Source organism: Mixophyes fleayi, chromosome 3 (genome assembly GCF_038048845.1).
Source record: "Mixophyes fleayi isolate aMixFle1 chromosome 3, aMixFle1.hap1, whole genome shotgun sequence".
NCBI lineage: Eukaryota > Metazoa > Chordata > Amphibia > Anura > Limnodynastidae > Mixophyes > Mixophyes fleayi.
Window position 1 is genome coordinate 300,910,812 of NC_134404.1, and position 26,928 is coordinate 300,937,739.

A 26,928-nucleotide genomic window follows, 5' to 3' on the forward strand; every position below is an offset into this window, starting at 1 on the left:
GGACAAGGACACGTGAAGGTAGTCAGTGGTCTGCGATAGCAAGTTGTACCACTGCTATAGTGAGGAGGAATGTCCAACAGAAACGAGGAGGTGATGAGAGTCAGCGGTCTGCGGATAGCAAGTTGTACCGCTGTCTGAGTGAAGGAATGGAATCCAAGTGGAGGTATCCGGGGAGTCAGTGGTCTGCGATAGCAAGTTGTACCACTGCTATGTGAGAAGATACTGGAACAGGTGAAACTGGAAACAGGGATCAGTGGTCTGCTACAGCAAGTTGTACCACTGAATATATATGTGAGGAGGTGCACGGGGAGAGACTGCAACACAGGGTAAACACGGCACCTTAACACGATCCACAGTAATATGCACAATATAGATATATGAATAACTGAACAGCACTGCAAATATGGAAAGTCTCTTGAAGTAATCCGGAACAAGATAGTACAGTCAATGATGGCAACAGACTCAGCGGATAGCAGACTCCAGAGGAGAACCAACACAGTCCAGCAAGATATGCAATACACCAGCACAGTCAATGAGAAGTATGCATACCGTGGTTCAGAAGCAGACAGTCAGGCAGGAGTGCAGCGATACCTGAGCGGCAGGAGGCCGGCAGGATGAGAAGTCCCTGGATGGATGAAGCAGAGGTCTAGTAGGTGCAGCGCACAGGTAAGTAAACCAACAGGGACACGAATCCACAGGAATCGGTAGAACACGGAACTGGACTCTTGGCGGACCCAGGAGAATGGTGATGATCTAGCAGCAGGATAGCAGATGAGACACGAATCCAATGCTGACAGGCGGGTAGAGACCAGCGGGACACAGGAAGGTGTGGAGAGCGGATCAGCAACAGATGGATGATTAGCGCTGGCAGCAGGAGCAGGACTCTGCGGACACACGGAGGTAACCAGTAGCAACCAGCAGGTGCAAATAGCGATGGAACACGGGTGAGCAGAGTAGACCAGGAGCTGTTGATCACGGGAGTAGCAAATGGCAATGATAGCAGCAGTCTCGAGGAAACACGGGAGAGATGAGATGAAGACTGCAGCGCACAGAGGTAGCGGATAGGAATCAGCTCACAGTCACGATGTTAAAACACAGACGAGTTGCAAGCTGGGATCTGTAGTGCACGGAGGCAGCGGATAGGAATCAGCTAACAGTCACGATGTTGAAACACAGACGAGTTGCAAGCTGGAGACTGTAGTGCACGGAGGCAGCGGATAGGAATCAGCTCACAGTCTTGATGATGAACAGGTGAGTAGATGTGGAGAGTGGCTGAAGTGCACGGAGGCAGCGGATAGGAATCAGCAAACAGTCACAATGATATGAGATAGAGTTGAAGTGGTTTAGAAGACTGTAGTGCACGGAGGCAGCGGATAGGAATCAGCTAACAGTCACGATGATACACTTGATGGTAGAAGTGGTATGGGAACCACAGTAGTAGAAGTGGTTTGGAAACCACAGCGGTAGAAGTGGTTTGGAAACCACAGGAATCAGCAGCGCTGAATAAACGAGGAAACACCTTCAGAGACTCATGGGGAATGAGACTCCAAGATCAGGCAACGTGGTGTTGACCACAGGTGCTTAATATAGGGAGTGTTGCCTGATCTGCCAATTAAGTTAAAGGGACATACACTGAAGGGTAGAAAAGGGCTGCGCATGCGCAGACCCTCAGGATGGAGGACGGCCACGGTTCCTAAATGTCCGGGAAGAGGCACTCACGGTCCGGTGAGTGACAATTGGTCTACTCTGCAAGTGGCAAGCCAAGGTTGCCAGATACTTAGAAACTTGTTGGGTCGATAGTTAATTATGCTCGTAATATGCTCGCAGCAGTAGGTCTGCCATACTCTATTAATCACTTCAGGCAACATAGGGGGTTCAAGTTGTTTCCGGTTTGCTGGCAGCATTAAGTATATGGCTCACCATTGCTGTTGTACATATATCAATGTCGGGTACAGGTCTGTGCAGGAGAGAATAGGAAGGACTGGGGGAAATTTGTAGTGAGGTGACTCTGTGAATTAGGCTGTGAACCTTTTGCCAGAATCTAACCATCTTGGGGCATGACCACCAGATATGACAGAATGAGCCCTCGTGAGCACAGGATCGCCAGCATAGACTCGATGAATCAGGGCATATGACCTTTACACGGGTGGGGACCAAATACCATCTATATAATAGTTTATATGCATTCTCTTTGGTCCGTACACAAATAGAGCTGTTAGCGATTTGTGTCCTGATCTCGGACCATTCATCCGTTTCTAGCTCCACAACAAGGTCCTCCTAACTATTTTAGTTCACAGCGATCTTTAACAGGTTGACGATGTGCCAAGGGCAAGCTGTAAAATGTCAAGATTAATCCAGCAGTGATGGACTTAGGTTTTAAGCGCTGGAATTGAATGATACAGATGCCTTAGTTGAAGATATTGATAGAATTGACTATGAGGAATTTGATATCGCCGTTGAAGGTCCACAAATTTGGGGAAAATACGCATAGGAGCTAGGTCAGCCAGGAACCTTAGCCCACAACAGAACCAGTGTTGGAAAAAATAGTGCTGTTACCCAGGGGGGAAGGTTGGGTTATTTCATAGAGCAGTGTTTCTCAACCCGTCCTCAGGTACCCCTAACAGTGCATGTTCTCACACACTGTGACAGTACTCGAATATGAAGTGTCTGGAACAAGTAGAGAATCCGTGGCACTAAGTTCATTTTTACCGCTGTTATACGGCCCAGCCAAGAGATATATAACCTATTCCACTTCTCGAGGTCTCGTTTCAGTGAGTTCAATATTTGGGGATAATTAGCAGCATATAGTCGACTATAATGACCTGTCAAGTAGATTCACAGGTACTTGAGCTTATCTAGTTGCCATCCATAGTTTGATTGGTGCTTCGGGTAGTCCAGAAGGTGGGACGGTAAATTGATGATGATGATGATTTCAAACTTGTCTACGTTGATTTTAAAGTTAGATACTGCACCATATTTTCTAAGTTCACTTTGCAAGGTGGGGAGGGAGGTGAGGAGGTTAGTAATTGTGAGTAGAATGTCATCTGTGTACATGGAGATCTTGTAATCGGTCTTACCCGTCTGTATCCCTGTGATCGTCAGATTGTTGCGAACTCAAGATGCCAATGGCTCTATCGTTAGAGCAAACATTAACGGGGAGAGTGGGTAGCCTTGCTGAGTACCGTTTGCAATTTGAAATGGGGGCTACGCAGCGCCATTAGCACAAACAGTAGCCGATGGATTATAATATAAGGAAGCTAGTCCACATATAACTTGACCTTCAAATCTGCGTGTACTATACCTTGTAAGCTGAGGGGTCTGGAAATGGTAGAGCTAAAATTGAGCTTACTAGGTAAATTTCTGCAGATTGTGACTTGAACCTTCATGATGGACTTCTCATTAGCTTAACCTTTTAAAAAAATTTTTTTAGGACTGCTCACCTTAGCACATTGATGGGCAACAGACGGCTGCCAACATCTGGCAAGCTTTCACCTGCAGCCCCCAGCTCAGTCTAGGTCAGGCCTGTCCAACCTGCGGCCCTCCAGGTGTTGTGAAACTACAAGCCCCAGCATGGTTTGCCAGTAGACAACCTGTTGATAGCTGGAAGAGCATGCTGGGACTTGTAGTTTCACAACATCTGGAGGGCCGCAGGTTGGACAGGCCTGGTCTAGGTTATTCTGCTATAATAATTTAGAGCTGGGACTGCAGCAGAAGCGGTCTATGGAAGAGCCTCAGAAAGGAACATTGCGAGAGCGTGGTTTAGGCTCCCATGTGCCCAGGTTTTTCCAGCCTGCATTTGTTGTATCTTTTTAAATTTCATTATTTTAAAACACAAAACAAAAAAGACATTTGTAAGCATAAAATGTTGGCAACTATGCTTGTGTGTTAACTGATCCTATAAAACACCATAACAACACTGCATTGAATCACATGACACCCAACAGTACAAACATGCAACATCTAAAGACTATAAAACATGAAATTAATGTTATGCTAACTTTTTATTTTTGCGTTCTAAATTAAGCCTAAGAAATATGATATCATATAGTACTACTACATGATGACATTAATGACATAGTTTACCATCATTCCCATTTAGCAGAAGAATACTGCAATGAACATAAGTACTAAAACGTATAGTAAATGTCATTACTGTTCAATGCAATTAACAGGGTAATTAATCAAACTGGTTTTAAGGTGATCCCTTAAAGCAACTGCGATCAGCCAAAGTAAAACTTTGTCAGAATGTATATGCTGCAGGCTAGTTTTTTGTTGCTAGACGTCACCTCCTCCCTTTAAATAATAACTGTTGTTAAAGAAAAATCACAACTGTCAGGTGAAATTAAGACCACAGGCAAAAATCACAAACAATAATATATATATATATATATATATATATATATATATATATATATATATCTATATATCTATATCAAACAGCTCGATTCATATTGCACAGACAACACAATAATGAGCCTGTTCACATCTATGCATTTTGTTTTTTTCAAGCATATGAAAAATGTATAAAGCAAAGCATCTATGCTTCTTATTGAGTCTTTCGTGTATTGGCTCAGCAGACTCCATTCAGTTGAATGAACGGAAAAGGGGCAACCAGCTATGTTGTCAAAGCTAAAATGTGAATGGTGCCATATAATTCAATCTGTTGTATTTTTCACGTGGATTCCACCCAAATTCCATTGGTTCCAAAAACTAAAAATCAGATTTACCATAAGGCTACCATTATTCACTGTGTCTCTAAGCCCACCCAGATTATTTGAATCCCACCCATTAAGTTTGGCAGAATGAAAACCCAACTAACTGAAACAGAAGGTAATAATCCAATTCTGACATTATAGTAATAATTTTTTAAACGTTGCACAAAAATTAGACATCACTATTTATTGAACCATAAATACAAACGTGCGCCGCTTTATTTTAAAGGGGGTGTTTTGTATTATGGATTCTAAATGTAATGTATTGTGTGACTATAACCTAAGATTACATTGTGTCAATTTTAATGAAAGGCTGTTAATCATTGTGAGGTTCAAAAATAAGTGGACCAGAATTGTGGTTCCCAAGCTTAAAAGGTGAATGTTTTTTGTAAAAATTTTTTTACCTAATATGTCACTAAACCCAAATTAAATCAGCTTCTGGCCCCACAGTTTAATTCTGAATTCATCTAAATGTTTAACTCATTAATAATGTATTTCCTTTTCAGGATTCTACTGTGTCAATTCTTTTATTAGAATATATCTGCCAAGAAATTAGAAATTTGTACAAAAAAGGGATTAGCAATGTATTGGCTGGTAGAACTCAATAGTTCTGCATAAAGACAAGCATGGCTTCCACCACATACAGCATCCCCAGCTTCTGACTCCCTCCTACTACAGAAAACCCTTGTTGCAGTGCTTTATTCTGCTTTAGAGTGCATTATTATTTATTTTGCCTACTAAAACAGTCAAAATAAAAAATAAAAGTTGAAATTATACGTAACTTCAATGTAATCTGAATTAAGAGTTAGAAAAGTATAGCTGGCGATAAATTGTACATCATGTACATTGGTGATGTGTCTTTATTTTTGTATTAAGTGGGGGATCCCTGGAGAAAACCCCCCATATGCTACCTTGGCAGGGCTCACTTCAGAAATAATCACATGACTACACATGCTGCTCAGAATAATTCCTTTTATGAAATGGGTTGACTGAAGCTTGACCAAAAAAGTTGGCAGTCTACCAGGCTGTACATCTCATAGTAAGAATAAATTAATAGCGCTGGAGAAAAAAAGCCGTTCACTTGTGTTAAAGGTTAGAGTACAGCTGTAAAAATTAATTAGTCATGTACACATCATACAACTCAATAGATATTCCTGTTTTTATACTTTATATTTTAATCTATAAAAATGTCACAATAAAAACAAACAAAAAACCATTGCCACTGCTGCAGGACACAAGGGGTAAGCTAAAATAAAACTACAAAAGTACAAATGAACAGTAGCCCATAGCAGCCAATCGGCAATTAGCTTTGATTGATCTAGTGCAGAGCTGTCCAAACAAAGCTGTTTGGTGACCGTTACCTTCCGGATCACTTCAAAAGACTACTGCATAATATCATTTGTTTAACGGTATTCAGACTACAAGCACACAGTTATAACATAAGGTTCCTCAGTGACGTCACCAGTTGGTGTTTTGTATCCTCAGAAGTCCTGGCTCAGGACATAAAATGGCTGCCTCCGATGTGAGTTAGTGATTCCAACAAAGGACTATATATAATCTCTGTATTGACACAATCTTTCAAACTAAAATGCAATATCAGCCAGAATTCAATGGAACATAATTACTAGTTTATTACTCATCTTAGCTTAGATTTTGATTTTGTAGAGCTCCTCTTGATGAACGAATCAAGTCATTCCAAAACCTATATAATATTCTTCGTTCTAATGTGTGTCCATGCTATTGTTACGATTCTCAGAGGACCACAACTAACCTCACCCCATTCATCATCGCTCCAACAATAGTTAAACGTTACAAGTGACACAGAAACAAGGGGCCTAAGAAGCAGGTTACATGGAGGAAACAGTAATATAGTATTTAATTACTTTCACCCTTACTAGTATATGTTACACTCAACATATAGAAACATTGTATAGTTATAGTACTGGATAGTTTACGAAATAAAATCATTTAAGGATTACGGGCTGTTCACACTTTGCTCCTTCATCTGTTCACACATATGTTCTTTAGAGCCTAAAAATAAATACAGAACCGTACTCTGTTTTCTTTGGGATCACACTAGTGTACTGGCTGCTTGTACGCAGTGGAGGAAGACATTTTGTGCACTGAACCATTCATGAGACTGTGGCCTGTCCACCTATCCATTCACGCAGGACCAGACATTACTGAGGCACAACATGTGGCGCCTGTTCCTAATAAAGGGATAGACTGCATTAATATGGGGATTGGTGATGTCCATAAAATGGCTGCTTCCACCAAGTGTAAGCGACAGGGGCTTTTTAAGACAAAAAGATACCTAAAGTTACTGGTGCATGAAAACTTTTATAGTGGAACCACGGGAGTATAGCTTTAGTTTACATAGGATAAAGTAGTTCAAACATAGAAGATTATTTACCTCAGAAGATGGTGGAAAAATCTCCGGGCATATCTACTTATGGGATCTCTGTATTCCAGTATTATAATGTCCAGGAGTGGTCGGGTTGGAGAATAGAAGGTTCCAAGACAGGCCTCCAATTGAGCTGTAATTTGAAAACATGGAAGTTGATACTGTTCCTGTTCATCAGGCATACAACACATATGAAACTACTGTACACAACAAACAAAATGAAAACCGCCAGCACCAATCAGTAATAACACAGAGCCCCACAAATCTCTCTTATCTTGAACAGGCCATCAGAGTTTACTTCATTTTACATTATCAATGTATATTAATGAAATGTATTAATATAGATGATATCATCATGCACAATGTCAATGACTAGGGTAATATATTTCTATATGCTCGCTCTCCTGTCTGTACATCTCTCTTTCCTGACAATTAGCCACTGTTCTGTAAAGATATTTAACAGGTATCCTCTTACGGTTACAAATGCCACATTATATCTACTAATGATTACCAAGTAGCGCTGTAAGTCTGTAAAAGTTGTACCCTCATTTAGAGTTGGACAGAAGTACATTTGTGAGGTATAAAAATTCACATTTCCGTACTGTGACCAAATATGTCCATATTTAGATTTAAGCACATCTTAGGCATGCAGTCCTTTAAGCTTGGAGAGGAGGACTGGCTGCTCGCCCAGTGAAGAAGCCACTTAATGAGATTTTGACGCATCTCCAGATATACTCCTTAGAAGGCATAGTGTAAAGATATATGTGGCACCAGCGGCACTATTTAGCCACTTCTGACTGGCTGTTTCCGTATTTACTCCTCCAGCCGATAATTACTTAATTGATTAGTATTGTGACTGCATTATGTTAAGTTGTGGCCATCTAATTTCATTTGGACTACAACAGTAAAGAAGATACTCACTGCATTTACAAAGTACTATAACAACGAATGTGAGGGTATTTGCATTTAATGAGATTTTGGGGTATATTTAGTAATCTGCGGGTTTGAAAAAGTGGAGATGCTGCCTATAGCAACCAATCAGATTCTAGCTTTCATTTATTTAGTGCATTCTACAAAATGACAGCTCACATTTGATTTGTTGCTATAGGCAACATCTGCACTTTTTCAAACCTGCAGTTTAGTAAATATACCCCTTTGTGTACAAATAGGAAAATGTGACTTTGGCATTTATAACTTACACTCTCATCTCTATGCTATAGTTGGGTGTAACTATACACATGTCTATGTCTGGCGTGTCTTGAGATACATGCAGCTTAAAATACACATGTAATACCGCGATTTTTGTGACCAAACTTGTACATGTGCGTTCCAGATGCAAACTTTTCTATCAGCAACTGCAGGAAAGGTTCTAGGGCTCTACAGACCACCAAGTGATAAATGCTAATCAATGTTTTTAACAGCACCGGTTTGAGACAGGTTTTGAGATTAAAATAACAGATACTTTGCATCATTTTCTATATAGTTTAAATAGAGGGAACTTTATGGAGCAACTGACAACCAATAAGATGCCACCCTCTACAGTACTGAGCACTCTCCCCGATTTCTCAAACGTCTTAAGAGCAGTCTCAAAACCAGCAATCATCATCATTTACTACTACAAGGGATCTTTACAACTCATTTAACCTATGAGTTGAGCCTCAATAACAACTTAATATCACCATCACAGAAACTAAGTAAGAGTTTACAAGAAAAAGAACTTACATTTTGTTTTAGCTATGAACCATGAAGGTAAAATATATTGATCAGTGTTGACATGACATTCCATTCTAGCTGTTACAAAATAAAAGTTCTACATCACCAATCCATTGGACATAGCTGAAACTGCTCCCACATCTTTAGGACAAATACTGCGATATAATCTGAATCAAGTAAAAAAGCGGATACTAGCCATTTGACTTACTATAACATCACAGGCCTTGGCCCGGTTATAAATCCACCGAGTGCATGTTTGTATAGCAGGTCTGCAAATCTGTCAGTCACTCACTCCTTGCTTTTTTAGATAACCAGCTCACTCATAACATGGTAACAAGTTGTAGTGATGTGAACGAGAGCCCGGCGGATATATTTAGCTAATCTAGTTATTTTATGCATATTATTCAGCTCAGTTATGTGCAGGCTTTCATATATATATTAATTTCATATACTGTTTTTATGTTACTATTTACATTATACAAATACGAAAGGAACAAATAGGCTTACATTTCCCAGGCTAAAAAGATCAAGACTAGCAGGACTATCACCCTGTTGCTGATACAAGTGCAGCCTCGGACTGGCCTGCAGGTCAGCAGGACTATCCACCGGTAGGCCCTGACACCTGATAGCCCCACCCACTTCCTTGGGGGGGCGGAGCAAAGTAAAGATGGTCCTGATCGATTTTCATAAAAACAGAGAGCTCAGACTATCTACTATAATAGCTGTCCACCGCTGCTGTCTGCTCCCCCAGCCTCCCAGCTGCTGCTGTGAGCCTCTCAGTGACGGGCAGCAGCTGTGAGATGAGATCGAGGTGAACTGCATGGGAATGACTCGTGATCATGTGATCGTGACTCTGCTTCCTAGTTCATCAACTTCCTGCTGCTGCTGTTGTAAGAAGGAGGCTCTACTGTTAAGAGAGGCTGTGTAAGTATTTCTATTTCTCTCATCTTCCAATTATTTGTCCTGTTTACATGCATACCTCATATTCATGCTGCTATTACTATTTATTTACATCTTGTGATACCATTTAGCACAGACACTTGTTACCCGCTTGTTATCCTTTTTCCATCTCCCTTTTTGTGCCTGATGCCTATTTCTCTTTTTCATAATTATTTGTCCTACTTTATGGAAGTGGAAGTAGAGGATATATCATGAAAATACGGGCACCTGAATATTATTCAGTGTGTGTGCACTGCAGTGCTCACCTACATATTGATGACATACTTGTTTTAGAGAATGGCAGTTATTCCAGTAGGGGAAAATGGATAAAACACTATCAGATATATATGAGTATATGTTAACAAGTGATTCTTTAAGAACTAATCTAATACTAACATGTCACCAAGGACAGGTTGTTTTGTTGTATTGCTGACAGAATAATTGAGGTGTTGTCAGAGATGACCTAAACGGGTCCTTTCTCCTGAACTCCAGCTGCTATACCTTGTGGGTATCGATCGATAGAGAAACAGACAACTTCAGATGTTTAGGCTGAAAATGATTCTGATTCTGACCAGCCCTAAGTCAGAGTAGCTTTATTTATGCATAGTTTCACAGACAAAAGAAGATAAGGAATCCAAGGTTTCTGAAGGCATCCTGTTCAGGTCAGCAGTTTGTAGACAGGATGTACAGCAGGTGTCTTATCTCAGTCACGTAGGCCTCAAATGGGGGTCGTGGGCTCCCTGTACTGAAACTGCTGGATGTGCACATTCTTGAGAAGAGACATATTGAAGAAAAGATAAGAATGTGAGGCAAAGTTCATTAGGGAATAGTAATTATACAAAATGCATTACTTTAAGAAGTTCATAAAATGTATATCTCTCACATAAACCCCTCTTTTTATCATTTTTATAATTGCCCTGCCTATCCTTTTGGTGTGCATGAAGCACTCCTGCACCCGACCTACTTCATTCAATTCAATGGAACCTCTGATAGGCCCTTAGAGGATGGTAAAGATACATTCAATCAGGTCTATGGTTCATGTACACCTAATTCTTAAAAATAATAAAAAAAGAAAATGGGAAAGACTGAGGGGGGGAGAGTACAAAAGAGCCTTAAAGCTCAGAGAGGGCAAGATAAACATCTGATACCGGTTTGGGCTTTACATGTCTTTTAAGAGACTTTTTATTCAGAATGAGATCATTTTTGCACCTTTTCAAACAGTATTGGAAAAAACATAAGCTTAGTTTAAAAATGACATATAGCAACAACAATAAAGCGAATATCTTAGCTATCCATATTAAAATGCCTGAAATCCATGCGAAAATACCTTTGCCCCAATTACTAGGATTTAACCATGAGAAGGCTGATGTCCACCAGCCATCATTAACCGTATCGGGGTCAAAATTCTCTTTCCTGAATTTCTCCTTCATTTCCTTGGCTTCTGTCATGTACCTGTCTATTACTTCTTCTGGATTATCAGTGCCATTTGTTACAAAGTTACAACAATGTGTTCCGTATTCTGTTTCTAGGGTCAAACAGTACCCTCCTGACTGAGCAGTGATGTAGTCTAATACAAGTTGATGTTGTATTAACTGGGTTTTCATCGCCTGCAGTTCTTTTCCAACATACCTAAAGGATTTGTCATAAATTTCCGTTATGTTATCTAAAAGTCCTGCAACCTTTAATATCATATTATAGTTTGCCATGTACCCCCATGTCCCTATTGAAATGATGTTACCAAATCCAATACCCACATTGTGCCCTTTGGACTTTGCTATGAGAGGGATATGTTCAGTATCTATTGTCTTAATTTCCCTTTTTTCAAGCCTATGGTCCTTTTTATTCCTGAATACTCCTCTGAGGTCATCATGGGTCATGACATAGAATTCAGGAACCAATCTGGCCAAGTAGCATACCCCTATTGAATTTGGGGGAGCCACCTGTAGGCATTGCGTCCACATACATAATAAACATCATCTGGTAAAAGGTAGGGGATATCATAAAACAGGCAATATGTAGATACCTGTTGTCCTAAGTGACATGAAGTGTCATTTTCTGCTCTGTCATTGTCAAAGGCAGGCAGTGTGCCGTTCCAGGTGAGATTATATCTGTCATATTGACATTTTATACACTCCTGACTCTTTAAAAAAATAGTACCTTTTCCGGATTCCATCTTCACTGTTTGGTTGCATTCAGAATTACAGTGTGATAAATAAGGTTGGGTGAAATTCACTATAACTTGACAGCGTGATTTAGGGACAGACCCTAAAGGGAAACTCTTATTCTGGTAACTAATGCGTATTTGGCCATATGGGGTCCATATTGACTCATTTATAGCCCTATTGGATTCTATTCCCTTATTGAAACAATATTTTAAAGGACCTTACTCCCCTTCATGGTTTTTCCTGGGTCACCGTAGCCTTTTTGCAGTGGCTGGCGTGGATCCAAGGATCCTTTCCTTCAAGTCTCACAGAAGTGGGTGTAGTCAACAGAACTTGATATGGCCCCTCAAACCGTGGTTCCAGAGACCTCCTCACGTGTCTTTTTACGAAGACGTAATCTCCTGGCACCAGGGCATGTGTTCCAGTGCAATCCTCTGGATCTGGGATTGAAGAGAAAACTCGAGAATGTATGTTAGTGAGGGACTTCTGTAGTTCTTTCACATAACTAGTCAGTTCACCTTGGTGTTTCACTAGAGATTGTGGAAAATAACACCCTGTCTTTGGCGGCCCCCCAAACAGTATTTCATAGGGGCTCAGCTTGTGTTTCTTATTAGGTGTTGTCCTGACTGAGTATAGGGTGAGGGGAAGGCATTGCAGCCAGGGCATCCCTGTGCTTTTCATGGCTTTCTGTATTTTGAGCTTGAGAGTGCCATTTAGCCTTTCTACCTTGCCACTACTCTGTGGGTGGTAGGGGGTATGGAATGCTTGAACAATTCCCAAGTCTGACATGATAGATGTCATCACTTCTCCTGTAAAAGTAGTACCTCTGTCTGATTCAATCACCTCTGGAACCCCGTATCTACATACTACCTCAGATAGCAGCTTCTTGGCTGTGTTTTTTGCTGTGGCTTTGGATATCCCCCACGCTTCCGAAGAGACTGGAGAATAGATCAGTAGCTACTAGGACATATTCATATATTCCACATTTGGGTAGCTGAATGTAATCTATCTGTATGCGCTGAAAGGGGTAGAGGGGTTTAGGTGTCACCCTGGGAGGTACTGTTACTGTATGACCAGGGTTGTGTGTGTTACAGATGGCGCAGGCCTTTACCAGATTACTGGCAGCTGTGCTGAAGCCTGGCGCGATCCAGTGTCTGAATACAGTGTTAATTATTGCGTTTTTTTTTTTGAGACATGGGAAGGCCCATGCACTATAGCAGCCAGTGTAGGAAAAAGGACTCTAGGGAGACAGTGTCTGTCTGTTGTGGCCCATATGCCCTCTATGTGTTCCGCCCCCCTCTTTTTCCACTCCTCTCTTTCAGATACTGCTGCTTGCTTTTGGAGGATTTTCAGCATTTCCAGATCTATAGGGAGGGTGGGGGGTGTTGTGGACACTAAATAGTGTTGTACTAGCGGTAAGTCTGCTGCAGCTCTTGCAGCCTGGTCTGCTAGTCTGTTTCCTCTTACTTCCATAGTCTGCTCTCTGGTGTGTGCTTTTACCTTTATGACTGCCACTTCCTTGGGCAGTTCTAATGCAGCAAACAACCTCAAAATGATTTCTGCATTTTTAATGGGTTTACCATTAGAGGCCATAAAGTGTCTGTTCTTCCAAATACTTTGATAGTCATGTGCAACCCCAAAGGCATATCTGGAGTCAGTGTAAATGTTAGCTGTTCTCCCTTCTGCATACTGACATGCACTTATAAGTGCTTCTAATTCAGCTTGCTGTGCAGATTGACTTGGTGGGAGGGGTTGCTGGAGTACAATATCTGTTTCTGTTGTAACTGCATAACCTGTTTTGGGAGAGCCCTCCTCATAGTACCTAGACCCATCTACAAACAGGAGTAAATCAGGGTTGCTAAGAGATGTCTCTTTAACATCCCCGGGAGGTTTAGTTTCCAGATCCATTAAGGCTAGGCAGTTATGATCACAGAAAAAAGTTTTTAGTTGTGTTTCCTGTTTTGTCACAGTCTCAACACTCTCTGTATTGTCTGTGTCTTCAGCGTCTATACTGTTACTCCCCTCTTTTATATCCATGCAACTTGGGAACAATGTTGCTGGATTTAAAACTGTGCATCTTTTTAGTGTAACGTTTGAGGGTGTCAGTAGTGCTACTTCATATTTAGTTAATCTAGCCGCTGAGATGTGTTTTGTTCTGGCTTGATTCAGTATTTCCATGACTGAGTGTGGTACCTGAATGGTGAGAGGGTGATCCAGCACTATGTCTGCAACTTTTTGTAGCAATAAAGCGGCTGCTGCTACTGCTTTTATACATGTTGGGGCTCCCACTATGACGGGGTCTAATTTTTGTGAGTAGTACCCCAATGGTCTTTGTCTACTCCCATGTTCTTGTGTTAGTACGCCATGAGCGTGCCCTTCTTGTTCATGGCAGAACAAGTTAAACGGTAGTTCATAGTTAGGGAGCCCAAGGGCTGGGGCGCTTGTGATTAAATCTTTGATCAGCTCAAAAGCTGCTTTTTGTTCAGCTGTTGACCAAAACATATTGCAACTTCTATTCATTGGAAGTTGGATCAATGCAATCTGGATTGCCTAAATGGTCTTTTTTTGCTGGAGATCTGTGAAGAAAAAAACTTTTGCATAAAGATTAACATTTATTCACTAGGAATTACAGTAACTGTTATTAATTCACGTTGAACAGCTGCTAATACGACACTTGCTTAAAAGTTTCTCTTTGTAGCTTAACTGTGACGCTATGCGTTCCATGCAATGAAAAACTGATTTCCTCAAAGAGGCAGTCCCCAATATCACAAACAGGGAATGTCAAAGTGACGAGACCTGGTCGAGTGTTCAAAGCCACTCCTTTCTCATCATCTCTTTGTAAACCAAATATTCACACATATTTCCAGATTCTGTGATTTCCATGTTTAAAGTACAAATATATATTCACAATTCTCGCTCACAGACGACATTTTATCTCGTAACAATTCTTTATGGGCATAACAAACCCTCCTGATTTCTGAGAACATTTATCAGCGCCATTTTACACAGATAAAAACAGCTTGTAATATATCTCCATGTAAAGCTCACTCCCACAATTCTCAACTTCATTAAAGAGAAAGCTATTTTTCTCAAAAAAAAAAAAAAAATTACTTTGTTCATATATAGAAACGGCTTGTTGGACCCCAGCCAACTTTGTTCTGAAACCAGTAATAGTGATAATGTGCATTATTTACAGTCTTGTGACGGACCAAAAACTTTAAAACTTCTTTTGCATCTCTTCAAAAACATTACATTTACAACTGTACAGCTTTTTCAACCTTGAAACATGTCTCTTGTAAAACGGTCAAGACAGACAAACACGGATCTCTCTCACACACAGTAAGAAGGAGATAAAACTCACATACAGAGAAAGAAAAATTAACTGCTATCTTCCAGCCTACTGCTGTGGAACTACAAGTCCCAGCATTAGATTAAATACACATTAGCTTCAACATGCTAATATCAATCAGCACTCAGGACATATTTTTCCTATTGAAAAATAGAAACATACTTGGAAGAACCATTTTATCAATGTTACATTGTCAGATAACAAAAAAAACACAGAGTGCTTCTTATCTCAACACACTGAAATCTTTTACACAGAATAAGGGAGGGGCACATCTCACTCTTCAGCTGCGCAGCATTTAAACATACATTTTTAGTACACAACCTACTTGATTCATTGTTTTAGTCATTATATCATTTAGCTTGTGATACATTTTCTATTTAATCATTGTCACTTAAATTTGTTAACTGTAACATATCACAGCAATCATTGTCATTCTCTAATTCTTCTGACATTTTACACCATGCAACACATCTGTCAAAATAACCTTTTTCTTTCAGTGTTTTCTCATTGTCTTTAATTAGTTGTTTAAAAAATGGAACCTTTAATATACCGGTTTTCAGACACCCCTGCAGCTTTGAACAGTTTTCTCATCCCTTTTGTGAAATCCTTGCCTTTATGCTTTCGCATATACTTTATGGGGTCTAGATCCCCGTACTTTTCGGATTTCTTTCCTGTCTTGGACCCTTTATTTCCCATAATGGGATTACCTTATGGTCCAATATATTTTGAATGAGAAAACTTTTATTTGTTCCTGTCTTGCTTTACAACAAGTTTGCAGCTGGTCTGCCTTTCTGAATGTTCCTAACTACTTTCATTAAAATCCATCAAAAAACACAATCACGTATACAATCAAGATTATTTGCAGGGTCAACTGTGTGATCTGACTGAGTTCTGTGGTGTTATTCATGTGTACAGATGTATCAGGTGTATGGCATAGAGAAGACAATATATCAATACATGTAACAATACAAGACAGATTACACACAAGTACCTTGATACTCTTAATAGTATCTGTTGCCAGAGTTCAGGGATCTCCGTCAATCAGACTGCAGTACCCTCGAGCTGGGATAATTCCCCCTCCACAGAGACAGCTCTAAGAGCAAAAATAAAGCTTTTTGCTCACCAGCGCTGGATTAACGTCTGTCTGTCTGGAAAGGGAGAACCCCGTTGTCGGGAGGTCTGATGTATTGGAGATCCCGGACGAGCCCCCACTGAAACTGTCAGAGATGACCTAAACGGGTCCTTTCTCCTGAACTCCAGCTGCTATACCTTGTGGGTATCGATCGATAGAGAAACAGACAACTTCAGATGTTTAGGCTGAAAATGATTCTGATTCTGACCAGCCCTAAGTCAGAGTAGCTTTATTTATGCATAGTTTCACAGACAAAAGAAGATAAGGAATCCAAGGTTTCTGAAGGCATCCTGTTCAGGTCAGCAGTTTGTAGACAGGATGTACAGCAGGTGTCTTATCTCAGTCACGTAGGCCTCAAATGGGGGTCGTGGGCTCCCTGTACTGAAACTGCTGGATGTGCACATTCTTGAGAAGAGACATATTGAAGAAAAGATAAGAATGTGAGGCAAAGTTCATTAGGGAATAGTAATTATACAAAATGCATTACTTTAAGAAGTTCATAAAATGTATATCTCTCACAGGTGTGGAGAGCAGTCACTCCATATTGTTGTTTCTCACAAGTATCCAAGCAAACATCTGGTATTGTGTATTTGTATAGATGTAGAAATTTATTTATTTATATATATATATATATATATATATATATATATATATATTTATATATAGCTCAGTGGTTCCCAAGGCATGTGCCGTGGCTCCCTGGGGTGCCTCGGCAATCTCACAGGGGTGCCTCGTGGCCAGTATTAAGCAAGGCGGGGGACTACTTGGTAATTATTTTGGCTTAATGGTGCCTTGAAAAAATTATGGAGGACCTAAGGGTGCCTTGAACTGAAAAAGAGGATAGGGTAGGGGGGTTAGTTTTGGACAATATAAAAGCACTACTTGTAAACATAAAATTATACTGTTAATGGGGAGGCTGTTAAACTAAATTAAAAAATGTCCATACCTGTATGTTACAACCATTGATGGTTAATTTATATGCTTTCATTTAAAAGCTGCTGTTTAATTTTCTATTTCTAATGTATAGTTTTGTATTTAATCATACATTTGTTTATCAGTATAAATAAAGGTTATTTATTGTTTGATACACATTTCATCTCTATTTTCTTTACATGATACATGTGAAATTGACCTTATTTGCAAGGTCCACTTTTTCTTTATAGACTACACTTGGTGCTATACGTTGTCCTCTGTGGACAGACCACACCCCTTTAATGACTGGCCACACCCCCTCTTGCAGTTGGCCACACCCCAATGTAATGGGCCCCTATCACCGCATTCCCCCGGTGGGCCCTTTATGTCCCAGTCCGACACTGTACAAGTGTATCTCCAGCTTTTGCCTTGTTATATAGCTGCTAGGAAACAGAGGATGCATCTCATTTCTGATACAAGAGATTTAAAGCCTGTGACTTACTATTTTGGCAGCTACTCTTAAAATACTTGCATCTCACTAGTCATTCAACTTTAAACTCTGCAGGATATGTTGTTTTGTCTGCTAGTGCCATTGAACCAGCCTGTCTCATATTGACTGCTAACAACATTATATTTCTATACCAGGATGTGGTCTATTGTGAACTACTCTCTTTTGTGTAGCTTAGTGCAGAGTATACATTTTGCTTGTGTGTAGCCAGCACAGTGCTGCATTATACTATAATAAATATTTAATGCCTGGATTTTGTAGAATTCTGTGCATATCATTTTGATTTAATCTCTTTCTAACCATATTAGATTGCCCAATCTACATGCATTTTTTACTTAATAAATATTTACAGATACAAAATATCAGGCTTTTTGGAAGGTCTTGATTTCAGAGTAACTCGGTCACTTGCTAAGATTTGGTCTTTACTTACTCTTAATTATCTTGACCACTCTGAGCTGACATGTTGCTCAGAATGTTATAGGTGGCTACAGTGGATTACAATTATTGTATTATTATGAATTATTTAGCACGGGCACATTTAATGGAATAAAATAGGTCTTTTTGGGTGTATTTATGTCTTAAAAGCAATGTATCGTGTTCATGAGTTTACAATATAGAGGAAGACTTCCATCTGCAATGGGTCAATTTCTGGTCAGGTATCTGTTCATCAATATGATGCACAAGCACACAAAGATTATAATATGGATACTTGGGGTGTAGAAGGAGCCAAGCTTTACTACTAAACACATTAGTGCATGCCTGTCTGTCACAGTTAACTTGGGGTGCGCAACTGCTCCATACCTTAATGAAATGAGGTGTGCTTACACTAAAAAACAGACAGAAATGTATAATCGAAGAACACAAGGAGATCAGAACATGGTAAATGCAGTATGTTCTTTCTTGAGGTCCAGCCATGACCAACGGAGGCTTTAATTTAACCCTTACTGGAAACATATCATTGGTCAGAAATTAAGTTCCAAAGAGTTTTTAAAGTAATAGCAGGTAATAATAAAGACGTCATAAAAATATTTAGAATTCTTTACAGGTGACATTTTGGGTGCAAAGACACAGGACTAAGACATGCCTGGCCAAGGATCGGATAGAGCAAACAATGAGATTCAGGGTACTATACAAGTATGACTCTTTCAAACATACATTATAAGTATTTTCACAGTAACCAGTAAATACAATTTATACAAAATCAATTTCTTATCTGCAGTTGCACTGCTCAGAAAGGTTGATCACTACTACTAAGATAATATGTGAATAAACAAACCTTTTACTGTTATATACTTGCTACATCAATTACAACTGACAATAACCTAACCAACTGAGTGTAAGGTAGAGGTTACACATCATCCAAGCAAGTGAGCTGGCTCCTCCTAGGGACCTTCTGCTCACTTTGTGTGACATAAGAGGAGCTACTATTAATTACTTTCACCTTTTATTTATTTACCACATTGGTATTTTGTCTATGGTCTTCTGATACATAGCCTAGACTCTAGTCTATGTTTTAGAATGCCCTAGACCTGCTATAGTCAGACTTTTATATAGGATTGGTAAGATGTATATGTTTATGGCTAGAGCACAAAGATTCTCTGCAAGTGTCCAACCACTGTTGGCCAGTGTCCACCTCCCAAGTAAACCTTTCCATGTATATCACGCTTATTCTGCTGTTCGGCACCACGGTCAGTACGAGAGGTTACCAGGGACAGTTGGCAAAGTAGAAACGGAGCTCTAAGAAAACGGCATCTTCACATAGGTTTAGCTGCACATTGTGCGTAAAGACAAATGGTTCAGAACGAACATTGTGATTAGCGTTGAGGGGTGATCAGATCATGCAACAAACTCTTCCAGTACAGCAAACACAATAAAGCTAAAATGGCAAAAACACAAATAATAAAAACAAGTATTCTAATCATGGAACGTTAAATCTAGACACAGAAACAAAAACCTAACACAGCTTAGTACAAAGTCAAGTATGTGATAAATTAGCAATTGTCAGCACCAAACAGTGCACGTAAACAGTAAGACCAGCTGAACTCCAGTGTTATGTTCTGTTTTACCAAAGCAGCAGTCAATTTAGATTAAAAGTGAATGGTATACAGTGGTTCTTTACTTCTGGAAAACAAGGCTGGCTCCCTTGCCTTTGCTGTTTTCTTGACAGCATGTTTTGTGCCGTTGAATGTTCTGACCTACATGGAATAAGAATCACTACTTCTATAGTTACAGATTCATTAGAAAACTCAGCTTGAAGCTGACGGAGGAGAGATCTCAAAGATAACTATCACATCCTTCTAAATAAAAAGGGCTCACTAGGTTCCACTAATAAAAAGGAAAACAAATTACCATGCATTTCAAAATTGTTAGATTCAGACATAATAACTCGGCAGTGAAAACAAATGCGTTTGCATTTGAAGCCCCTATTGGTGCCATGGAGCTATCATCTTTGTAATAAGCATACAGCAATAACAGTGGTTTAAGGAACACAGTGGGAATTAACATTGACTAGCAAACATTTTGTTAAACTGGTTTTTAATGGCATACTTTCTGCTATACAAAATGCAATTTATTTCAAAAGGGCAATTATGTTTAAATGGAATATTAAAATAAAAGTTGTGACAACCTCTCATTATTATACCATCACATGTATTGTAAAGCGCAAACAAGACATTACTGTATGAAATGTAAGTTGCTTTGTCTCCGATACATTTTGCGCATTAGGACAAGCTACTGGTCTAGGAGGTGCTTGGGAGCCACAGTAGGGGACATCATTCAGACCTCCGTTAGAGATCTGCTATCAGCACCTGGCAATACAGTAAAGTATCACACTGAGTCTCCTAGGCTGCATGGTGTAAAGGGATCATGGATCGTTTAGTTGTCTATACAAAGGTCAATTACGCCATTGGGTACACCAAGGACCAGTCTTTTCCAATTTAAGAAAATCAGTATTGAAGACCTGGGAGTCTGTTTTGCATAATTGAAATGTATTTTGTCTAAATTAAAATGTCATCTAAATAGTCAAATATTATGGTTCTGCTAAATAAAAAAACACTACAAAAAAAAACTGGTCCTAATAAAGAACGTCTACAACTGAAAACATATAAGCCCATTTATATTTGCAAAATGCTATAAGTGGGTTTTCATTTTCCTTTTCCCTTTCTCCACGCAATAACAATATTGGGGAGTATTACTGAGAAGGATCTGTGAGTGCTGTGGTACTATTGATATAAGTATTGTGTACGTACTGATTTGGCCATCCACACTGTACTATGGTTGGCCAGTTTGGTCAAAAATAACTAAATAAGCTAACCAAATTAGTCTGAGAGGACCAATGTTACATAAACAGTAAGAAAACTTGTATAAACAACTGTGAATTATGTCTATATATTTGGTGACAAATAATGTCATCAATATATTTAATTCTTAGTGAGACACACCAAAAATATATAAACAAAGACATGTTTTTCAGTTCAAACAGGATCTTTCCTACCACTTGTCTACTTCATTCAAATGATTCCGTTTTAGTTACCGCAGACAGAGATTACATCCTACACAATAGACCCAGGCGGTCCTAAGTATAGTCACCAGACTAACCGCACGTACAGGCTGCCACAAAGCACTGTTTTTCTTTATCTCAAAACTATAAAAAAAACTAGAAACCATTAAGTCAAAACATAATTAATAAAAAAAATTAAATATTTATTATCTTTGTTAATCTACTAATCAAATACAATAAGGAATAATGTATATCTATGTTTTGATATGAGACTATGAAGTTGGATTTCCTTGGCTTGTACAAAAACAGTTTACTTATAAGCTTCATGTTTATATATCAAACTGCTCCTTGGTGACTTCTAATATACTAAAATTAAACAGTAGGGAGCGCATTATCATATGTACCTCATAAGTTATGTGAATACTTGTCTACACCAGTGGTTGAAGTGGGGGTGTATACGGTGGTATGCCATCATTGTAAAACTATCAAATTCCATTCACTTACATTTCCATGACATTTTTAATACCGCCGTCCCTAAATGTCCATACCGCCGTCTCTAAATGTCCGTACCGCCGTCTTTAAATGTCCGTACCGCCGTCTCTAAATGTCCGTACCGCTGCCTCTAAATGTCCGTACCGCCGCCTCTAAATGTCCATACCGCCGCCTCTAAATGTCCATACCGCCGCCTCTAAATGTCCATACCGCCGCCTCTAAATGTCCATACCGCCGTCTCTAAATGTCCGTACCGCCGTCTCTGAATGTCCGTACCGCCGCCTCTGAATGTCCGTACCGCCGTCTCTAAATGTCCGTACCGCCGTCTCTAAATGTCCGTACCTCCGCCTCTAAATGTCCGTACCGCCGTCTCTAAATGTCCATACCGCCGTCTCTAAATGTCCATACCGCCGCCTCTAAATGTCCATACCGCCGCCTCTAAATGTCCATACCGCCGTCTCTAAATGTCCATACCGCCGCCTCTAAATGTCCATACCGCCGCCTCTAAATGTCCATACCGCCGTCTCTAAATGTCCATACCGCCGCCTCTAAATGTCCATACCGCCGCCTCTAAATGTCCATACCGCCGTCTCTAAATGTATAGGTAATTATTAGCTGCTCCCAAACAATTAGTTGCTGCTGAATATGACTATTACTTTTGATATACAGACGTTTTAGCCTAGACTTATACCAATAGATGATAGCTATGCAGGTTGACACTTTCCAAACCCCGAGTTAGACCTCCGTTAGGTAGCCAGCAATACGCTCTCTGTCATCTGAATTTATATTTATGACCAAATACTTTATCGGCCTATGAGTCTGTACATCAGTTTTGGGAGCAGCTAATAATTACCTATGATAGTTTATAATAGTACTATTTTAGGAGGCACGGGATACTTGCAATCTTCAATAATTCTATAGAAATTTGTCACCAAATTAAGTACGTTTAAATTATGTGGCATCCTATAACAGATTAATAGACTATAAGGGAGACATAATGGTCAACCTCTCTCTCTATATATATCATAGCATTAATTTAATCATCTATTAGGTATTCTAGCAAGAAAGTGGGAATTATTATTGAACTTTCCCAAAATCCGTTACCTTATAAACAAGTCATTAATAAAGAGTCATATGCAGCAATTTTATTAATCACTTTATTACACACATTTCACATTATATTTTGCTGCAATTTTAGATTGTTTTAATTGAATTAATAAAAGTTATGTGTTAATACTATCAGTGTTCTGGTTTAATGAATAATGAACGAGTTATAACAAACTACATAGTGAACCCCAATTCAACTCAGCTCTTTGTTACCTCTTTTTCCAGTTATTTATATTATGTGTCAGTTATTAATTGTATTTAGAGGACATCAGTATTCTACCAGCTTGACCAGTAAAGATACAAATTATAGAGAATAGAATAAATATATAAATATTACCCTTTTCAGATATGCTCAGTCTTTTGCATTGCAATATTCCTGGCATTACTACATTGGAAATGAACATTTAGAAGCAGTGGAATAATAACTACGAAATAAATGTTTAAATGTGTTCCTTATATTATACACACTGCATATTTGCAGACTATATTTTGGTCATCTATAAACATACTGAAATGTTATTATCACTTTTGTTATTCTCATTTCATGTACAAGTTATTATTAAGTAATTAACTAAGGGTCTTTGATAAGGAAAAACAGCCTTCTAGATAACGGCAGTCATTTGCTCCAATCTGACTATGTCCTTTTCATTAACACTAATTATAGATAATTAAAAAAAATTCCCCATCCCAAGATGTGTTAACATCAGAGTATTTCATATGCAGAATTAAAGCTGTAACCACCTAAAAAAATGAAGCGTGTGGTGTTGTTTTTACATAAATCACTCTGGTTACCTGTAAGAAGAGACATTGTTTTGTTCATTTTTCATTTGAGCTGTGATTAAAGATTTAGTTTGCTCAGTGTCATGTGATTACCATGACAACCACTGTCAGCTATCACCAGAAGCTCTGTGACTGACTGGCTCTCACTGAGAGATCAGGTTACTCTCTGCTGAGAAGCAGAAACCAAAGCATTCCATGTGCGAGACAGTTTTTTTGCTGTGTGAGCCATTTAACTGTCCTGAACCAAACAATTTTGCAAAGCGAAAACAGAGTTATATGAGGGATGCTACAGAGGTACACAACTTTCAAAAAAGAAAATATATGTGTGATTGCTGTAAATAGTAAATAGATGCACAACTGACATGTTTAAGACTAAGGGACATATTCAATTAGGATTTATGGCCGCGAATACGCGTGGAAGCATGGGCCCAGGTACCGAAAAATCTGCTGTTGCAGTACTGTAATGACACTTTACATGCGCAGCCGTGCGTAATCGCGGGCGCGAATCCTAATTGAATATGACCCTGTCAATGGGTCTGTATCAGACGTAGTGAATATAAGACTAACTGGAGTGATGTACTGCTGATGCTACAGGACACAAACATAGAGAGTATCCATGTATAGACTTGTGTCACTATGCATGTTTTTATGTGCATTATGCAACAACATGAACAGCATTGTTCAATCAAATTAGATTGGATCCATGTGGAAAAAGAAAATCTCACAAATTTGGTGGTCTAATTGAAATAGTAAATAATTTGAGGCACATTATGCAAGGCTTATTGCACAGAGCCGGAACAAACTTATATTTAAATGATTCTTTGCACATATAGGAAAAGCTAAATGTGAAATAGCCAAACATTGGCTCTTCAACATGCTTGGTGACAGTAAATAAAACACCCAAGCTAAGCAATATGTGCTTATGGCTCTAACCAGCTGCCTTGACGGCAATCACAAAAGTTAGTTCCTTGTACTTTGTATTGGCTGCTCTGACTGTACTCTGGAAGAACTGGAGTCCTTAGGACGGCTCTCTCTCAGCAGTACTTTACTAGAAACATTAGATACTCAAACTAGGAGCCCACCAGAGTGTGATGTTGGCACCTCTAACGGATAAGCAGCTGAAAGATAAATTAGAACAGATACCCAATATTATGGTAGCCTATACCAGGTAATGGTCCAAATTAATTTACTACACATAATGTCAACCACTCCTAAAACAGGGCTATTTGGAGACATGTACAAGGTGTTACAATGATGTTTCACATGACCTGAGCATGCCTGGATACACAGCAGTAAACAGTCACGTCTAGAAATAGTGTTATCAAACTCATTTAATACTGCAGAAATAATAGTAAAATCAGGGACCACTGAGCAGAGCGCCCACATACAAGAAGATCTCCTGAGTCTCTAGCTTAGTATTGATAGTATCTTCTTTATAGGCACTACCTAAGCAACTTTTAAAACCTCCCTAACTAGATTACTTTAGTTTGATCCACCTTTTTCTATTTCCTTATTCATATTCTTAATGCAAAGTTAAGTACTTTGATTAAAAAAAAAAGAAAGAAAAAAAGGACCGGTGACCAGTGGTGGTCAAGCAGGGCTCCTTAAGTCACAATTTCACTAATCAGAAATGTAAGAAATATGGCACTATTGCACACAATATGCATAATGTGTCACAAAATACACAAGACCATGCCCATGTGTCTGCAGTACTTGACTATTCATTCACTTTCCTCTTTTGGAAAAGGTTCCCATATAGAAGTGTCGCTGGACATGACGCTTAATGTGTCCCATGCAAAGTATAGGCTGATGCCCAATCTCTGTCACTTCTGAAGATGTGTAAAAGTCGCTTTCTCAGGCGTTTGGTGGAAATGCCCTAACAAATGTGCAATCATTCCTCTCTTGAAGTGCATTTGAATATTTTGCCCTGCAGCATGAAATCTCGCTGTGCACCTACATGTACCAATGGGCGCAAGCGCACATTTATAGCACAAGGTCACCATTCATACCGCAGGCGAGTATCCTCGCAGCTTTGTTGTTCACAGTAATATTAAAACACAACCTAATGTACAGGATCAATATTGTTATAAATGATAAAGACATGCATTATTACGGGCAGCACAGTGGCTCAGTGGTTAGCACTTGTGCCTCACAGCACTGGGGCCATGAGTTCAATTCCCGACCATGGCCTTATCTGTCTGGAGTTTGTATGTTCTCCCTGTGTTTGCGTGGGTTTCCTACGGGTGCTCCGGTTTCCTCCCACATTCAAAAAACATACTGGTAGGTTAATTGGCTGCTATCAAATTGACCCTAGTCTGTGTGTGTGTTAGTGAATTTAGATTGTAAGCTCCTATGGGGCAGGGACTGATGTGAGTGAGTTCTCTGTACAGCACTGCGGAATTAGTAGCGCTATATAAATAGCTGATGATGATGATGATGATTATTAGGAGTTTGTTCAAAAAGAACTATATTACAAATAGACTGGATTTGAAATAAATACAATATCAAACCTTCTTTTTCTGGGGTGAGCTTCTGCCTTAATAGCTGGTTTACAATGGCACTCATACATATGTAGCACTGTGGTCCTGCAGTATTCCAGCTCATACAGCTCAGTACAGCGATGGCTTCCTCTACTTCATCGTAGCGGAGGTACTGAGAGATGATCTCCACAGGGCCCAATTGTCCTCTGGATACAGCACCTTTCAGAACAAAAGCACAGGCAGTGTTAGCAATACATTGTATAATTTCTCCTCCTAATACTCAGCCATCAGCATAACTTTACCAACTGCTATGACTGTGTGCAACCTTAGTCTCTGGACAGTAAAATAAGGCTCCACAACTGGAGGCCAATAGGTCTTCAAAAAACTTTTGTTTCCACAGCATACAAACCACAAGTATGCAGTTATAGTATAAATATATTCAAAATATAATTATGGCTGTACTAATCACACAAGAGACAAGATACAGTTCCAACTTCAGGCTGCCCGGGAACACCTGCTTTAGTTGGAGCAACTCTCCACTCTATTTCATATGTTTCAGCTCTAGAACTACTAATAAACAGATATTTTTTTAGATCTAAAGAAATAGTTTAACTACTGTTAACTGGATATATAATGTTAACTGGATATATACATTAGACTAATATTATATTTACTTTAAACATTTTAAGGTAATCTCCAATCTTTGTAGCCCTTTCCCATTCTGATTTTGGTTCTGCTA

The 26,928-nt window shown here is 39.4% G+C and overlaps 1 protein-coding gene and 1 long non-coding RNA gene across 4 annotated transcripts in view; both read right to left on the minus strand.

Moving 5' to 3' along the window:
• WDPCP (WD repeat containing planar cell polarity effector) overlaps window positions 1-26,928 on the minus strand; it is a 249,369-nt gene that overhangs the window by 109,419 nt on the left and 113,022 nt on the right. For 2 of the 3 annotated variants that reach the window (XM_075203891.1, XM_075203890.1), the window contains exons 11-12: window positions 26,220-26,408; window positions 7,126-7,249 (exon numbers count right to left, since the gene is read on the minus strand). In XM_075203891.1, coding sequence (XP_075059992.1) covers window positions 7,126-7,249; window positions 26,220-26,408 — 313 coding nt within the window. The remainder of the gene's footprint in view (window positions 1-7,125; window positions 7,250-26,219; window positions 26,409-26,928) is intronic. The other variant, XM_075203892.1, reaches the window with a different exon arrangement.
• LOC142144737 (uncharacterized) lies at window positions 10,310-16,527 on the minus strand. The gene is made up of 2 exons (XR_012689781.1): window positions 16,271-16,527; window positions 10,310-12,370 (listed from the first exon to the last, which is right to left on the minus strand). It is a non-coding gene; the product is annotated as an uncharacterized LOC142144737 (long non-coding RNA).